Consider the following 19,190-nt stretch of genomic DNA (forward strand, 5'->3'; position numbering starts at 1 on the left):
CACTAGGCACATATATCTGAAAACAAAATATTTATTGAGTTAGATTTCACTTTTTTTGGTTAAAACAAAAAAGAAACAAAAATCTATTCGATGCAAATAAAATACAATTATAGATTGTGATCTACAGATTATCATCAATCATAAGTTTTGTTTTGATTTCTCTTGCTGACCGGAAGTAGTGTGTATTAGTGTGTGTGCTTGCCGCGTTCCAAACTACCTGGCTCTTTTGGAAACGTATAAATATTGGGAAGGAAGGAAAGAGAAACCTAGGATTGGGAGAAGTGAGTTATGTGGTGGGGGAGAAGCTTAGCTATGTGTGCCTCGAGGTGAGGGGATGCTGTATTAACGGAGTGAAAGTTCTATAGGGATTGGCCGATATATGAAAGATGGCCATTCCCTATTACCTGTCACATGATCAAATAAAACCCCACCACACACTTTGGGCCAACGGAATCCAGTTAAAATATATAATCTAGGACAACTGAATCGGAAAGTTTCGATTTTGATGAATGATGATTGAACGTTCACGTACAACGGAAGTTAAGCTCAATTAGTGTTTATTAAGTTTTTATTTTGTTTTGTTCTATGGGCTGAAATTTTTGCTATGATACTTCCGTTTGCTTAATAATCCACCACTATACCATCTTCGGCACGGGTCATATGTCCACCTTGGATTGGGGATGCTCTAGATATAGGCTCAAATTGGATTGTACTGGCTGTGATGAGTCCAATGAGACTGTGGGGCACTTTGTAGAGGAGTGTCCAGTATATTCTAAAACTAGATTCCTCGTCTTCGGAAGGTCATATGTTTCCCTACCGGAAATTGTAGCATCTGGTAATCTTTACCAGAACTCTCTAGGTTTATTCCAGTGCACTCTAGCGATTGAGTTGCCATGCTCCCTGTTACTACTTTATTAGTTTATTGTATTGCCATCTGGCAACCTTTAGCTGGATTTATTGTTCTAAAGCCCCAGTATCTCTCATGAGATGAGGGGTGGGCGGGGAACGATGGGCATTTTGGATTCCTGAGTTCCTTCCCCTTTCTGGTGGAACCGCCCGTCTAAAGCAATCTAATTTATAGGCTCAAAGCCCAAATAGTTACCCATATGATCAATCCATTTCTGTAGGCCCTATATTGTGTGACGTGTACGAATGATTGGAACGAACGATTTCTTATTTTCATGCATCATCAGGTTTTTGTAGAGAAATTACGACTTTCACTTATACACAAAAGTCTGGTCCGTTTTCATCTCTGCCCTATCATCTGGCTTTGGGATTAAAAGGTTGGTGTTGCTAGACTGCTGGAGTTTACCCGGAGAGTCCCCAAGATAATCTACTCTCTCTTCCACAAGAATGGAATATTGTAGATTTATTTGTAGAATATAATCGGCCTGAGTGCTGAATTTGGGGGAACTGCAACCCTTATTGATGTGAAGGAGCAGAGTTCAGAGGTCTGTTGCAACTTGATCTTAAATCCTTGAGGAATGGATCCTTCTAATAAGTGTTTTTTTTTTTTTTTGCAGGATGATTCCCTTTCTTTCACCCTTTTCTTACCTTGGAGCTTACAGGATAATATTTAATCCCTCGCCAAGAAATACGAATGCTCTCAATTCTCTCACTTTGTCCTGGTTGTCAGGACGACCCAGCCTACGGGAAGGTTGCAAAGTGGCTCCCAAGAGCCTGGAATCCTTCTATAGCCTTTATAGAGCTTTGACGAAATCAATTCTTGGATTTTTGCTGCTCATCTGTGACCGGATAGCGTAATTTCCATCTGGTCAAAGAGATGAGTTATTCATTCGTGGATTCACGCTAAAGTTTACGACAGATCTACTTAATGACGACCATGATGGTTTTCAAGAGTATCTCCTTGCTTATTTTCCAGAGTTAAGGATATTGGGAATTCCGCTGTGCAGGTTATGGTCCCATTGTTTCTATTCTTCATTTTTAAGAAGGCGTTATTTCGATTGTAAATGCCAGCGTTTACCACAGCGTTAAATATAAACTAAACAATTTCTGCTGATGTGATTTTCCACTACCCTTCTTCCACCTTCTCGTTGCGTCCTTCTCACCACAAACCCCACTCTTTCAACTGTGTTTACATTTTGTCACTAACACACACACACACACACGAGTATTTAATCATGTCAGCAACACAATCATGTCAAAGTTTACTAGACCTAGATGGGAGGGTGTCTCTAGATCCAGAGCAAGTGAAGGCATTAGAACTGTATTACTAAGGCCTTGGAGGGGGGACACCAGGTAGTGTGGAGGGGAGCTGATATGAGCTTGTTTGACGCGAGGATTGGTTGGATGGTTAAAGTCGATTATCGAGATGCTGTTAATGTGGAGAGAGAGGGTAGGCTAATATCAACCCCTCTTATCGTCTCCTATAAATTCACGTACAACTAATGTCGCCAATAATTAATTCTATGCTACATATTGGTAATATTGGCAAAGTTGAGCTCCTAGCCTGGAGCTTAATTTTGGGAGAATCGTTCATCAAAGTATTATTAATCTATATATTCAGCTTATATATTGTATATATAGCTTGTACCATATTTACTTGGCAAAATCTATGTACAGTAAGTTTTATATAATAACTACATCAAGCGTTAATTTTCCCCTTGGTAAAGTACATATGTATATTAATTACTGAGTAAACAGTGATACGTGATCTATAATCTGTAACCTAGAGAGAGTACGATATATATCGGACAGTTGTTGTTTAGTGTGAATGAGAACATCTAAAGCTTTCTGCCTGCTAAAAAGTTGTAGCTTTCTTTTTTTCTTTTTGGAAGGGTTGCCGTCTTTCTAGAATTTTTCAAAACCTTTAAAGCTCTAAAAAAAAAAAAAAAAAAAAACCGGAACGCTCTTGACACTCACGTTCTGCAAGATGTTCCTGGAATATATGGGAAAGGAATTTAGGAATTTAGGAATTTATGGGAAAGCATAGGAAAAATGGGTCTTCTGGTTTCTAGGATAAATGATAATTTTATTAACATCCAGGAGTTTAATTGCTCAGGATGACTTGGGTAGCGTCCTGGAATGTCAGATTTTGGTAAAAATGAGTAAAAAATCTGTTTTGATATATTAACCATCAGAATTTTTCTTGCAAGGTGTGCCGAAGTCAATTTCAAAGTAGTAACTGAGTCACAAAAACTTACTAGTGCCAATGTCAAAATTTAGCATAAATATTTGGTAAACCAATGAGGACGTACACTCGTAATCCCCTTTTTTGACATTGGCACTTCTTGCACCAAGCCACAGAATTAAATTCTACAAGATCGTCATGATTTCTCCGTCCACATTACGTTAATTGATCATGGCAGAAGTTCAAAATGATAAATCTATGAGATGGTTCATGGATGAACCATCTCTGCTTGTTCCTTTGTTGTTCTTTGGCTGTAAGAGATGCCAGTGATACTAGAAGGCTGCCTACAAAGCTTACCGGAAAGCAGATTGAAATCTATTCAACAAAGTGGTGTTCCGTTACGGTAATGAATATTTTGATAGTATTTAAATTGACGATAATATGACGTTTTAATTGGAATGATTAGGCCACCACATTGCAAGAAGCCCGGAAGACAGGATGCCGAAGTGGTACCCGTCATAGGCATGAAGAAGAAAAGACGTTGGCTTGATGATGTTGAGTAAGACTTGAAAGTCCTTGCAGTGTCAGGATGGAGGACAAAAACAGCCAATAGAGATGTCTGGAGTCGCATTATTAAGGAAGCCAAGGCCCACGCCGGGCTGTAGAGCTACGCAGTAGTTGTAGCAGTATGACGTTTAAACACCTCTCAGCTAGAGGTTTGCGTGGAGAGTTGGAGGGGAGATAATTAGTGACGTCATAGTGGAAATGCGGAAGGAGTTTCTTTTTTTCCCCCCTTGAAGAATTTAGAACGAATTGTTTCCAAAACGATTTACTGTTAAACCTTTTTCTGGTTCTATTGTTGATCACCCTTATCTTAGGGAGTTAAACGAGCCACAACATATACTCCCCATTTCTCCAGCACTTAGTTATCTCCTGTAGGATAACCATTTAAAAGTAAAGCCTAGCCGTAGTTAAGCCTGCAGGCTGGAGAATCCTAGATTTCTAGAAGTTTTTCACTTTAGGAAGGTATAGGTCCTTTTTGTTTGATTACACTTTCAGTTGGTGGTTTTTACTCGTTTTTATTTTCAACCCATTTTCACTTTGTTTCACTTCTTTTCTTTCTTTCTTTTTTCTCCCTCCTTCCACTGAAATCCGTTTTTCACTTGATTACGTTGAAAACGCACACATTGGTAATATAATTGAGTGCTGCTGATAACGGGCGAATGGTAGCCAGAAGGAAAACACACACGGGGATTAATGTGGGGAAAACCAATTAAATTTAGAAAAAAAGCCATTAAAATGTTTTCTTTTTGTCAACATAAACTGGAATGATTGGAATTGGTAAAGTTTACTAAGTTAATACTTGTTGCTAACCTTTACAATAGTTTAATAATCGCTTTTTAATCAATGAAAATCTTCTAAAGAAATATTATTTATCGACGATAAACAAGCGCTCAAAATGATTCAATGGATCGATTGAGAAAATAGATTTTAAATTAGGAACTATATAAAACATGAAAATATGATAATTAAAAGTTATTTCCATCTAAAAAAAAAAGAAGTGGAATCACCATTGGCGACTAACAAAATATACTTTCCTACAAATTAAATAAAATCCAAAGCCTAAAGACCGGGAGTAGAACCCACTAAACCAACAATACATCTTAGCAATGCGGGACTAGCCTATAACCGCCTAACATACTTCACAATAAATTTCTCATATTAACCATTAAATGAAATCCAAAGCCTAAAGACCGGGAATCGAACCCACTAAACCAACAATACATCTTAGCAATGCGGGACTAGCCTATAATCGCCTAACATACTTCACAATAAATTTCTCATATTAACCATTAAATAAAATCCAAAGCCTAAAGACCGGGAGTAGAACCCACTAAACCAACAATATATCTTAGCAATGCGGGACTAGCCTATAACCGCCTAACATACTTTACTGTAAATTTCTCATATTAACCATTAAATAAAATCCAAGGCCTAGACCCGGGGAATCGAACCCACTAAACCAACAATACATCTTATCAATGCGGGACTAGCCTATAACCGCCTAACATACTTTACTGTAAATTTCTCATATTAACCATTAAATAAAATCCAAGGCCTAAACCCGAGGAATCGAACCCACTAAACCAACAATACATCTCAGCATTGCGGGTCTAGTCTCTTAACCGCCTAACATACTTTACTGTAAATTTCTCATATTAACCATTAAATAAAATCCAAGGCTCCATATAAATGGCAGGAAGAAATTTCTAAAATTTGAATATTTGGTTTATTTTGACACCGTGAGGCCCGTGGTTTTGTTATGCCGGAACAAAGTAAAGCCATTTTGGTGGGTCGATTGTACAGTTTTAGTTGAGATTTTTTTTTTTTTCTAAAACTATTCTACTTAGGCTTCTACTGCGCGGTTTCTTTTAATGTGCCATTTATGTACATTGTACTATCTTACACCACCAGTGTAATATTAACAAGAAGCCAACGTAGAGCTGATAACGTGAAAGTGAAAGTAGGCAGAAAAGGAAGTGCTCACTTCACCATCTTTTACTGCAAAAAGTTTTTTTGGTTTCTAGCGATTGTTTAGTAAAAATTATAAGTTTCATAAAAGTGTAATTATGTCAAGATCACTGTAGATTATTTTTTTTTCTAATTTCTTTGTTAACAAAGAAATGAGTGATCTTGACAACATTGTTAGCAACGAGTTGTTGATGAGTTATTGGTATTAGTCCATATTACGTACTTAGAAATAGAAACCCTTACGTAGTTTGTTCCTGCTCTTCAGTCTATTTTAGATGGCAATTCATCAGTGTAACAAGTTGAAACTCTCCTACTTTTTTTTTACGGAAGATCGAGCGGAATTCCGGTTCCAAAGGGACCCTAACACACTAACAGTCTACAATTTCCAAGTTAGGAGCGTTTAGATGTCCTAACAGTTTAGCCGTCCTTGGTTCCTTGCAAAATCCTTCTATCAGAAAATTGCCACACCCCACACCCCTATCCCAGCCAATAAAGCAATCAATTGGCCAACTTGTCTTACCTTCCTCGTCGCGCCCAAACTTTACTCTACCAACCCGGCCGGACACACTATTTCAAGCGAAATTCCCGTACCTAAAGTGGTAGCACCAAGACAGGGACTTTGGTGGAAGGAGGGGGTGAGCCAATCTCATTGGGCTGGACCAAGTAACTCCAAGTAAAGGAGTAAGGCTATGTATAGACACAGCTTCCAACTCTAGTCCGTGTAGCCCACTTTAGGCCGTACCAATCTGTCTAAAGTGGTCAGGCCCTTTTACTTAGTTGAATGCGTTCGGTCTTAGAAAGCCTCTTCGGACTGCCCAAGGGTCCCCTGTACAAGTAGCACACAGACACACTAATACAAATTACAGAAGTTACATCAGGACTTATCATAATCAGTTATCACATCTATTACACTCACACACTGAGCGTCTAAAATCCTCACCTCCTAAAGAGCTTATTAATCCCAAACATTGACTTGATCTTAATCCTTAGATCTTATCCTACCCTACAAGGACGGTATTAAATTCAAGTTTGTAATTACAAAGTATATTTAATTAATCCTATTTACACATGCAATTGGATGAAACCAATTCCAGCAATTTCGAAACCATTGTAATCTATCTATTGTTACATTTCTCATAATATTGCCTTAGATTAGGCGATCACCAGCCGAATACATTTTACTTACATTGTTATACTATTGCAAACGCGTATATAATTACCAGGTCACAAATCAACGGAAGAGTGGATTATATTTAGAATTAACTAATTTCAAAGCTCTTTTCAAAATCTAGAGCTGGAATAGAATAGAATAGTTTATCTACAGAAAAAAAAGACCTTACATTGATAACCGTATTACATAAACTACATACAGCATTGGTAATAAACCGACTGCCGGAAGTTGACTATTATTGAATATAAAAAATAAAATAAATAAACAGATAAATAAAAAATAAAAAATAATAATAAATAGTTTAAACTATAGAGTGGAGTCGTACAATCGAGAGTCACCTCTGTTCAATGTGCAATCTCAATGTAGTTGAAGATTTATTTCATTATGCAACTGAATGTCCCAATTCTTAAAGAATTTAGAATCCGGTGGTTTAATAAGAAAACGCTAACAAAAACTGAAATAATTAGTTATCTGAATGGGCAGAATAATACGTTTTAAGTGCCTTTATTGGTACCACTTGGAGGCGGCTAATTACAGACTGTTTTTTTATTTCTAATTATAATTTAAAATATTTTAAATTAAATTTTGCTGATTTCAATAATTAACTTAAATTAGTTAATATTATTTTTGCAATTGCTATTTAAATTTTCTGCGATAAAGAATCTTTTTGTTTTTTGTAGTAAAAAGAAAAAAATATGTTTACATAGATGAAAAATATTTGTATTAAAGTAGTAGTAGTATTTTTTTCAGGAGGGCTTTACGTACAACTATCAATTAGGGGTCGTGGACGGAGGCTACTAGCAAACATACTTTACTGTAAATTTCTCATATTAACCATTAAATAAAATCCAAGGCCTAGAGACCGCGGAATCGAACCCACTAAACCAACAATGCATCTTAGCAATGCGGGTCAAGTATCTTAACCGCCTAACGCACTTTACTGTAAATTTCTCATATTAACCATTAAATAAAATCCAAGGCCTAGAGACCGGGGAATCGAACCCACTAAACCAACAGTACATGTTAGCAATGCGGGTCAAGTATATTAACCGCCTAACGCACTTTACTGTAAATTTCTCATATTAACCATTAAATAAAATCCAAGGCCTAGAGACCGGGGAATCGAACCCACTAAACCAACAATACATCTTAGTTTTGCGGGTCTAGTCGATAACCGCTTATCGCGGCGCGTGTATTAAAGTATAATTTTTGTGAGGTCAAATGTTTTAATAAAAGTTTCGGAAAACAATTAGTTCACAAGAAGTACAATTTTTTTCAAGTGTTGTTTTGTTTTGTCGTTGTTCTTGTCGTGGTAGGAGGAACTTTGTTTTGGTGGGTAGTTTTTGCACTACTTTGCATTTAAAACAAAGTAATTGGGAATAACTTTGATTAAAGCAGTACTTCTTTTCTTCTCAATAATGCAAAAAGAACAAAACAAGTCAAAGAAGGGGAAAGGAATAATAACAAATTTCTAGATACGTTTTAATTTTTACTGTGTTCAAATAATCTACAAGCACAATGGTTTTAGCTGGTTTGTTTTGTTTAACTAAGCCTCTAGCTACAAAAGCTTTTTCTAAATTAAACTCAACTTTTCTTCATTGAAATAACAGTGTTCAGTGTACAAGCATGCACAAACTGGCTTGAGATTACATTATTTTAACTGCGCATGCTCGTGAATTTTCAGTAAATTTAATTAGATTTTCTTATGTTTGTTGGAGGTAGTTATTTTACTACGTACTGTATTGGCTTATTAATATTGTAAACCTTTTTGTAGTATGTATTAATTTTATTAACATTATTTTAAATTTAATTAAGACGTAATAAATTTAATTATATAATTTATGAGATTTTATTTTATTTAAAAGTTTGGTTAAGACGAATTAATAAACTGTGCATCGCTGTATCCGGTTTCATCTTTTCCAGTTGTTTGTTTTCCACTTTGGTTTTTATACAAAATTTGTTTTCACGATTTTTCTCTTTTTTCTTAGTTTTCGTCGATTTTATTTAAACGTAGTTCAACACAGAAACACATAATAAAGATTTCAAGCAGCAAGTGACAGACAAACGGACTTTTTTGGCCCACTAGCTTCTCGATTCAAACATTTTTGCCATTTTTTTTTTTTGGAGGGGGTAATTTAAATGTTTATATTTTAATAGCGCTTCTATTTAATCAAGAATGTACACACCGGAAGTGATACGTGTTGAGACTACGTATTTTCAATAAACTTACTTCCTTTAGGGGGTTTTTTTTTTAATAAAGGAAATAAAGGTCCTTCGAATTTATTGGGAACTTTTCCTCCTAACTTTTTTTAGAGGAAAGAATTTCATAAGCTCTCTTTTCCTGTAAAGTGCCTCTTCAGAACTTGGGACGTTCCCCTTGTAACTTCCTCTAGATCTCCACTGAAGATCATTGTTTTCTCTGAAGAGGATTAAACCAGAGAGTAGATCTAATATTTGCTATATCTTTAAGTAAAATGAAACCTTTTTTTGCAACAGTCTAAGACAAATATACTGGATAACTTTGATATATCCGTGTTATCGTTACTTCCGGTGGGCAGATATTGTTACACAATGAAATTTTAGTTAGAGATTTCATGATCGATAATGTTTTGATGTCCATTAAACGTTTCGGCAATGCATTAAATCGTTAAATGCGAACGTTTCAATTTACATTTTAGGCATTTTTTTTTTTTTTTTTAAGGTCTGCAGATGTTGCGCGTGTTGCATATATGATGCATTTAAGATCTGTAAGTGACTTATGTTTTCAGTTGAGGCTTCACAGGTAAGGTGGGTAACTGTTGCATGCAATTACTTGGGTAGTATTGACCTCCACGGGTTACCACACCACATTACGTCATCATACGCAATCACCAAAACAGTACGGTTAGTAAAGAAGTAAAGTAAAGTAATCGCCTATTTTTCCAGACGGGCTTTACTTCCAACTACCAAATTAGGTGTAGTGGACGGAGGCGACTAGCAAACATATTTTACTGTAAATTTCTCATATTAACCATTAAATAAAATCCAAGGCCTAGACCGGGGGAATCGAACCCACTAAACCAGGGGTCGGCAACCTATTTTAAGTAGAGAGCCATTTCTTCTTAAATAATTTTAATATATCTTACCAAGAGCCGCAAGGATGATGGTGTAAACAAACTCTGTAGATCATTTGTATTCACAAATTATTATTTTATGATATTCAATAACATTTAAATGTTTTATATATTTATTTTCACATATTGCAAAGTAAATAAACAAATAAATAATAACTAAACCTGAGTTTGAATGAAAATGGCGGCAGTCCTATATAATTACATACTTTATTTTAATATAATTCTATTCAATTTCTAACCTATCACATTTAAAATTATTTTTGAAAAAATACCTTTAAGAAATGGTATTTTCATTTGTTTCAATAAAATTAAAATATATAATATATTTTGGGAAGGCTGAAGAGCCACAAAATCTGGATAAATGAGCCGCATGCGGCTCGCGAGCCCCGGGTTGCCGACCTCTGCACTAAACCAACAATACATCTTAGCTTTGCGGGTCTAGTTTCTTAACCGCATCGGCTACCGTGGCGCCTAACAGTACGGTTACTTTACTCATATTCTTCACAAAACTACATAGTAAATAAGAACATCATCATTGAGTTACCGCCGCTTAAAGGAGCCCATTAGAGGCCACAAGAGCCCATAAATTCTGCAAAGCAGCGGGGTTGAGCTGAGGATTGATTGCGCAATAAGGGCAGAGAAAACCGGTGAAAAACCTTTCTTAAGGGAAACCAAAAGAAAAAAAAAAGTTGGAAGAATTTTCTCAAAAAGTTGTTTGGTCCTATAGTGGGAAAACTGAGTTCCCAATTTCAACTTCCTGCCATTTATTCCCTTCCCCCTCCTAACTACTTAAGTTATGCGGGTCACACATCCAAAAAATCGAGACCAAATATTACTAAATTGGGCATAATCGCTAACGATTGTTACGTTAAAAATGAAAGATATAAAAATTGCTTAATGCGTAATTTAAAAAAATAATGAGTTTAATCTGTTTTTTATTCGATTAAATTTAATGACAAAAATTTAATTGGCATCCCGCACTTAAATTGATTATTTGAATTACAATTCTCAGTGACCATAGGAAATAAGTGAAACAAAAATTTCCCTCAACATTGGACCCAGCCTTAATTAAACAAGTTGTTTCTTTTTTATTTGTATCCAAATTAATTTCTCCAGTATGTTTCAATTTTCCAGCAACCAAAAACCACCACGAGCCCATTTGGGGAAGGTTTTGAATATTGAATTTAATGCCTAACTGCAATTTAGAGGAAGGAACAAGACTCGTTATACCATTTTCACTTTAAATTCTAATAAAAGATTTGAAAAAATATGGTGAGAATAGTTAACCGCATTTTTTTTTTTTGGTTCTTTTAAATTAATTATTTTTAAACTTAGCATTTTTACTGAAAATAAGTATCGTGCACGTTCACTATGAGTTTAAAAGGAAAGTGTTACATCTCGGCTGTCCTAAAGTCCAATTGAAATCAACATTTTTCGAGAAAACTTTTCGATAAAGTGATCTACATAATATAAAGTACCTATTTAATTATGAAGATGTAATATATGTACATTTTATAATTATTATAACAAAAAAATATTATAAATGAAGTGGCCAACATAAGGGTCTGTTACAACTGATAAATTCTTAAAAAATATTAATGAAAATTGAATGCAGTAAAATTACTTAAATGATATCAATGAAGTATAAATGAAATGATGGGTACTTGCTGATTTGTGTACCTTTTTGGCGTTTAATCAACCCTTATACTTAACATTTTAAACTGTAAGTTTTTGTTAAGGAGATATGCCAGTGATGGCAAACCTATGACGAACGTGTCAAAGGTGACACGGGAACTCATTTTGGGTGACACGCATTGACAGGGACAAAAAAATTTTTAGATAATTTTAAATAATTTGGCGAGTACTTTGAAGAAATTACGGTAATAATTGAGAATAAGTATCTTGGCAAACTTTCCTCAGATCAATTGGGTATAAAGTGGGTCATTTAATAAATCTTTTTTTATTATTATTATTACAGTGATTGCAAATATCAAAAAATTATGAATATTTCTATTGGCACCAGAGGTTAGGTAGGGTTTTCCAAAATTTTGACACGCTCAGCTCAAAAGGTTCGCCATCACTGAGATATGCGATTAAGATCAAATGAAACTCTTTGTACTAGACTGACTCAAAAGTTGTGGAAACGTTTGTTGTTATGGAATAAAGCCGTTCTGGACAGACGCCACTACCTCGATGGGGCTGATATCCAGTCTATTAACGGTGATTAGACAAGCTATATTCAGCGTAATGGTCAAGAGCGTGGGCTTTGTAAGTGGAGGTGATTCCGCAGTTCGAATCCCGCGTATGGCTACTTATTATTTGTTAGAAAAAAAATTAGTTTATAGTAAAGTATGAGCTTCCGCCCTCGTTCTCTACACCTAATTGGACGTTAAGCCCCGCCTGAAAAATAGGGCGATTACTTTACTCGTACTTATTTATTAATTAACAGGAACTTTTTTGTTTTCAAATTTAGAAGTTATTTCTATTGAAATTTACACAGAAATAAAGTAATTATTTTCCTTAGAGACATTTTCAGAGGGAAGCTTTACTTAAGCTCACCCTTCCACCCCTCCACCCATTGAAGAACTGCCTTAATTTTACCCGAGAAAGAATAAGCCCGAAGTATGTATTAGTGAGCAGACAAAGTGTAAGGAAAATATTGGGAAATTCCTTTTTTTTTGTATTGCGTCACTTCCGGTTGAATGTCCACGTCACAGGTGTACTGATTTTCCAAAACACGAAGCACCAAAAAAAAAAATCAATTTAAACAAATAAACTTCAAACAACTGGTCAAAAAAATGTGCATTTTCTCGGTTAGCTTTTAATAGAAAATCTACGCCACCGCAGTTTTACTTACAAAGGTAAGAGAAATGAAAAGAAAATTAGGTTGTGTGTCTCCCTCTCTAGAGTTTCTCTTACTTTCCCATTTATTCTTTCTCTTCCAACTTGCAAACTTTATCTTTATTATTGCCCTTTCAACTTTGATAGTTCCACTAAATTCACTGCAAGATCACGGTCAAAGGTGAAATCTCAGAAGTCGTCCAAATTTCTTAGAACTCGCCACAAAGCCACGAAAATCACTTTTCACGAAAAAGAAAAAAAGAATTCACCAAGCTTTTTCCCACTAAATGGAGAAAATTTAAAGCTTGTCAATCAAGTTTTGACGTACTGGATCAATGGATTTCCATCAAGTTCACATGAAGTGGTACTTTAAAGGAAAATCCGGCCCTCCTTCCTCCCCCACGCTGGAAAAACCACTCAAAATAAATTTCCTGGTAAAAAGTTTTTGTCCAAAATTTTTTTTTTTTTAGCTTTCCACGAATTTTTAGTTAAACTGGGAAAATGTAGGCGAGAAAATTGGGGAAAACCTCAGTAAAGAATAATTTCTTGAGAAAAATCCGCCACTTCCGGTTTCGTTAACCTCCTTAAACAAGGACTTTTTAGCAAAATATTAAACACATAATAAGATCATACTTTATACTGACTTTTTAACTGAAGTTTAAGCACACTTCTTTCAAAGTTTCTAAGAAATAATTTCAAATTATACAGTTAATTGAAGCCCGGAAGTGTCGAATCTGGGTAGATTTTTCCACATTTTCTCCGGAAAATAAATTCGATTATTTTTTTATCTATGTTTTTAGAAAAAAAAAAATTTGGGGGGGGCAGAATTTTTATTTTGGTAGGGTTTTTTTTTTGAGGAGGGGGTCAATTCTGTTGTTTCGCCAACCGGAAGCACCGAATTTGTTGAGTAAATTAGGCAGTTTTTTTTTTTAAATTTTCTGAAACAATTCCTGACGATTCCTTTTTTTAAAAAATCAATTTTCACTTCATTTAGCACTTTACACTGAAATAGCAGTTTTAGAGGGGATAACTTTAAACCAAAACCCTGATCAAAGAACTGTTTTAAACTTTTCTTGGAAAAATTCATTCAAAAATGATAAAATTTAAAGAAAATCTTGAGATATTTGCAGTAAATCTTATTAAAACTGTCCGGTAGGACAGTTGTATAAGGGTTGACCATCAAAAACTGCACGAAAAAGCGTAACGTTGAAAAACACCCAACTTTGACAATTTTTTTCTCTTTTTCTATAAAAGATAAAATTCCCAAATTTTCTTTAAATCTTACTCCAAACCCTCCTTCATAACTGTAATTTTTTTGCAACCACCCAGATCTAATAGGTTTCGAGAAAAAAGTTGCCGAAAATGAGCAAAAACCGCTTTTTCAAAAAATGTTCTTGTTCTTGTTCTTCTTCTTCTTGTTGTTCTTGTTGTTCTTGTTGTTCTTGTTGTTACCTTTTTTGTAAACAACGTAGCGCCTAAACGCGTGAACCGATTTTCATGAATGAGGTGTCATTCGATTGGGAATTTTATGTAGATGTGCCTTTTGGGGGTCTCGGCCCTGTGCATCGAATGGGAGAGGAGTTAGCCCCCTTTATGTAAGGCCCCCTCCAAAATTATTATTACTAATTACTCTGTAAATCGTGGCCCGATTTTGATAAAATTTGGTAGGATGATAGGGTTAGGGCTCCCCTACCTAACAATAAAGCGACGATCTGCTCTTACACTTGTTAAGGGGAAGTATAGCAATCGTTTCAAATTATCGACACGTGAACCGATTTTCATGAATGAAGTGTCATTCGAATCGAAATTTTGTACAGATTTGTACTTTAAAAGTCTCGACGCTATGCCTCATAAGGAGGGGAGTTCGCCCCACCCAAATAAGTCCCTTTCTAAAACTATTATTACCAATATTTCTACAAAGCTTAGTCCGATTTTGATAAAATTTAGCACGAAGAAGTGATTAAAGCTCCTCTACGTGGCTGTGAAGTGCCATCATGCTCTTACACCTACTAAGAGGAAGTACTGCAATCGTTAAAATTATCAATGAGTGAACCGATTTACATCAATGAATTGTCGTTCGATTCAAAATCTTTGCCTTTTAGGGAGAAGTACTGTAATCGCAGTTTATTTTTCTTGCTCCTCTTAAAAGGAAGTACTGAAATCGCAGTTTAATTTTGCTATTTACGTACAAATACCTTCCTATTTTATTCAAAACGCTTTCTCCAAAAAATGGTTATTGAGGATGGTTTGGGGACCGCAACTATAACCATTCTTTAAAAAGATCTCTCTAGTGGTAATTACGGTTCCGATTTAACACCTTATCAGGTTATAATGATAGAATAGCTTATTCCAAATTTTAAAAAAATCTGTAAAGCAGGCGTAACTTTGCTAATAGACAAAAAGGAAAATCTATCCAAAAGGTACAAAAATCTCCTTAACAAAAACTTACAGTTTAAAAAGTTAAGTATAAGGGTTGATTAAACGCCAAAAGGTACACAAATCAGCAAGTACCCAACATTTCATTAATACTTCATTGATATTATTTAAGTAATTTTACCGCATTAATTTTCATTAATATTTTTTAAGAATTTATTAGATGTCACATACCCTTATGCTGGCCAGTTCATTCATAATAGTTATAATTGTGATAAAATGTATATTATATCTTCGTATAAATAGGTACTTTATTTTAACTCTATTCCAAATTATTCTTCTGATTTCTCTTTAATGTGCCCTTTATTCTGAAGTTGTCACATATACATGCATGTTAAATTAGAAAAAGACAAATTTAGAGTCGGCTACTGTTTAAATTTGAATCACGGAGGATTTAAAACAATATTTCAGTCTTGAATTCGTCTTACCGAAATATTCGTGAGCACAATGACACACAGTTAATAACAAGTAGATTATTCAAAATTATATATTCATTTCTCAATTGTAATTTAATTTAGTTCCCCTAATTTTACTTATAGTAAAATACTGGAATAATTAGCTGTCCTAAAAATATGCATATCTTATTTACTTTATATTACATATACACAACATTGTGGGAAGAACACCTAGATGGAGAATGTAATTGAAGACAACTATATTATTTACGATAAAGCCAGATTGACTACTACATAAAATAACAATTACTTTAATCGAAGAATGAACTTAAACCGACGATTTTTATTTAAAAATAAAAATAAATAAACAAAATCACTGATGTATGTTGGTGTAAGCATTTTTTAAAATTTTTTTTGAATTTTTAAGCCTCATATTTTTTTATTTTTATAACGTTTTCTTTTTCACCTGTAATTAATAGTTTGATTATTATAGATAAATAGATATTACAGTCAATCTAAGTTAAATGGTGTGCTACTTGAACAAATATTTTGTAGATGAAAATGGCCAGCATAAGGGTATGTGACATCTAATAAATTCTTAAAAAATATTAATGAAAATTAATGCGGTAAAATTACTTAAATAATATCAATGAAGTATTAATGAAATGTTGGGTACTTGCTGATTTGTGTACCTTTTGGCGTTTAATCAACCCTTATACTTAACTTTTTAAACTGTAAGTTTTTGTTAAGGAGATTATTCAGAGATCTTATTAGTGGCATAACCCTGGGTGGACCAATTCCTATTTTTATCAGATTTAAACTGTCCGCAATTTTCCGCATAATAGGAAAATAGGTTTAAAAAATCTGGAGAATCGTTTGAACGTCTGAACGTGCGACTTTGAGAAAATAAAATAAAATATACAAGAAAATAAGACGTAAAAACTTACCATTTGACATGATGGCAGAAAACAGGCACAACGTGTAGAGTAGGATATGATACGAGGATGCAGAATTGCAGTGCATTTGCAGGTGACATAGACGGGCGTTTATTTCGATGAAAAACAACAATTAAATCATAATTAATAAAGAATAATTAAAAATAAAATATTTAATTTTATCAAAAACCAAAATCAAGCAATAAAAAAAAAAATTTAAAACAGCATAAAAATGAATGAAATGAAAAACCACAAGAAAAACTTGAACTAATTAAGGATAACTTGAATTTTTCCTGAATTTTTGAAAAAAAACGAGATTTTCTTATTATATTGTGTAGCTAGTTAACTCGTTAACGGAAAAATATAAGCGCTCGATGTACTCTGTACATAGTTCAGTGCCGTACTGAAGTGGTATAAACTTAGCCAGCAACACTAGTGTGCCTTGCTGGGTTACAGTCAGTGTATCAGAGAAAAAGGAGAGGGGCGAGATTATAGCAACTAGAAACACTTCTCTCTCTCTCTCTCTCTCTCTTTGTGGTGGGTGGAGGTAGTGGGTGAAGGTGTACTGCTAGGACTGCCCTAAAGGTTCGCCAATGGGCCTTCATAAAACTTCGCTTATGTTCGTACAAGTTCGGATTTTTCGGTTTTTATGCTGCAAAACAAAAAACAAAAAATAATAATAATAAAGTAACATTGATGCGTTAAATGAACAATTTCGTATCTTAACCGCCATTCATTTCCGCTTACGTCATGAATTTTTTCCAAAATATAATTTACGCGTTTTTTTTACTAAAAAACTAAAATCTATTCGTCTAACAGCAAAAATGTGGCACTTCTATTAAATGTAGCTAAAATCTATTAAAAAATGATTATTCAGTGAAACGCACTTCCGATCAGGTTTTAATTTTTCTCAAATTGAGAATTTTGGGTTATATTTCATCCTTACTGCCATTTATTAGGCTATTAGTCCCATAAATTTCACTGAAATGGTACAATAAAGGAATATCCCAAAACACAATGTCAGAGGTGACACGCATCACACGCAAAAATGATTATACAATTTTAAATAATATATCAGATTTGTGTAATACAGTGAAGAAAATATGGTATTTATTGGGAATAATGATCCTGGCAAACTTTCCTCAGATTAATGATCATATAGGATGGCGTTCCACTAAGCGCTCACAACGAGCAAAATATACATACCTTCAGCCGTTCCACATGACGACCGCGGTCATAGTGGTCGCGGCGAAAACGTCACTAATGACGTCATTATTTTCGCTCACGCGAAGCTCACAACGGCCCCCACCTAAAAGAGCGTGGGTCGAAGTGGGCGTTCAGAAATTTTGGCGCAATTTTTAAAAGTAAAGATGGCGACCGAAAAAATTATCTCATGTAAAATGAAAGTATATTATCTCATGTAAATAATTGAATCTGTTTCTCGAAAGTCTAAAAAAAATAATAAAATGAAAAATTCCTTATCCCTTTAATTACTAAATCACTGAATAACGATCAATTACACTTTGATAGTTAATAATACGTGGCCTAAGTTTCCGCCATTTTCACCATTGCGATTTTTGTAAAATTGCATTCCACTCTTTATCGGAACTAGATGAAGAACTTTCTAAAGCATTATTACGTTGCATTAATAAATATCTTACTGTTGCCACAAAAGACATTTTAATTTTATTTAATCGTAAATTTTTGTAAATACTCCTCTAAAATGTAATATAAAAAATTGAATTATATATATATATTTAATATAAGTCAACTTTTCCAATAATTAATAAAGTTTATTTTAACTGCTTATAAACGGGGTTAAAATTAAAAAACAACCTCTTCAAGCTTCTGACTTATTTTCAAGGTCGCCATTTGTAATGTTTACATGAACGGTTAAAACGCCCCATAGTCCCATTCCACTTCGAGTTTTCGATTGTAACGCTCGCAAGCAAGTGGAACGGGCAAAACCGCGGTCGTGAGCGTGATCGTCATGAACGCTTAGTGGTACGCACCCATAGTGGCATTTATTTTTGCTACCTATTACCTAGTACAGGTAATAAACTAATTGGACGGTAAGACAAAGGATGTTGATGAGGTTTTTTAGGTTTTGGGATAGGATGGATTTTTGGAGTACTTCCACAAGAATTGGGTTGAAGATATGAAAGTCACACAGCTTTTTTGGGGAGATTGCAGAGAATGGTTGGAGTAACGAGATCAAATCCAGGCGCTTTCTTACGTGAAAGATGATTTATGACGTACTGAACCTCAGAAGGTGAAAATGGTTTGGGTGGGAGAGAGAGAGAGGAAGTGTTATGTCCACTTCTTGTGAGATAGATTTTGGGAATTAGGTTTGGAATATATAAAATTAATATTGAAGCATAAAGACGAAGCACTCTATTTTATTTTAAACTTAAAAGGTACTATTGGGAACGGAATTCTCTCTGATATCCAGACTGCGCCATCAAAGCGCCCAACTTGTGTATTATCGGCTCAAAGTTCAGTCTAGGTCTTACTCGATGACCTGGGCAGAAATAATACTCTAAACCCTATTCCAGAACCTTCTCCTCAGGAGCTTAGAAGATTTGGTTCTATTGTTCGCACAAAATAGTTCTAAGGAAATTGATCCGCGCAAGGTATAGTAAGCGGAAGTAGTACGTACATATGTACCTCACATACACA

At 34.6% G+C, this 19,190-nt stretch overlaps 1 protein-coding gene across 2 annotated transcripts in view; it reads right to left on the minus strand.

The window, feature by feature from the left end:
* The window catches only part of LOC141448330 (lachesin-like), an 84,855-nt gene extending 67,848 nt beyond the window's left edge, over window positions 1-17,007 (minus strand). The window contains exon 1 of one of the 2 annotated variants that reach the window (XM_074116661.1): window positions 16,524-17,007. In XM_074116661.1, coding sequence (XP_073972762.1) covers window positions 16,524-16,599 — 76 coding nt within the window. In that variant the 5' untranslated portion in view covers window positions 16,600-17,007. The remainder of the gene's footprint in view (window positions 1-16,523) is intronic. The other variant, XM_074116662.1, reaches the window with a different exon arrangement.
* Window positions 17,008-19,190: the final 2,183 nt, after the last annotated feature.

The sequence above is a fragment of the Rhodnius prolixus genome, unplaced genomic scaffold, assembly GCF_049639745.1.
Source record: "Rhodnius prolixus isolate KJV_2025 unplaced genomic scaffold, Rpr scaffold_19, whole genome shotgun sequence".
NCBI lineage: Eukaryota > Metazoa > Arthropoda > Insecta > Hemiptera > Reduviidae > Rhodnius > Rhodnius prolixus.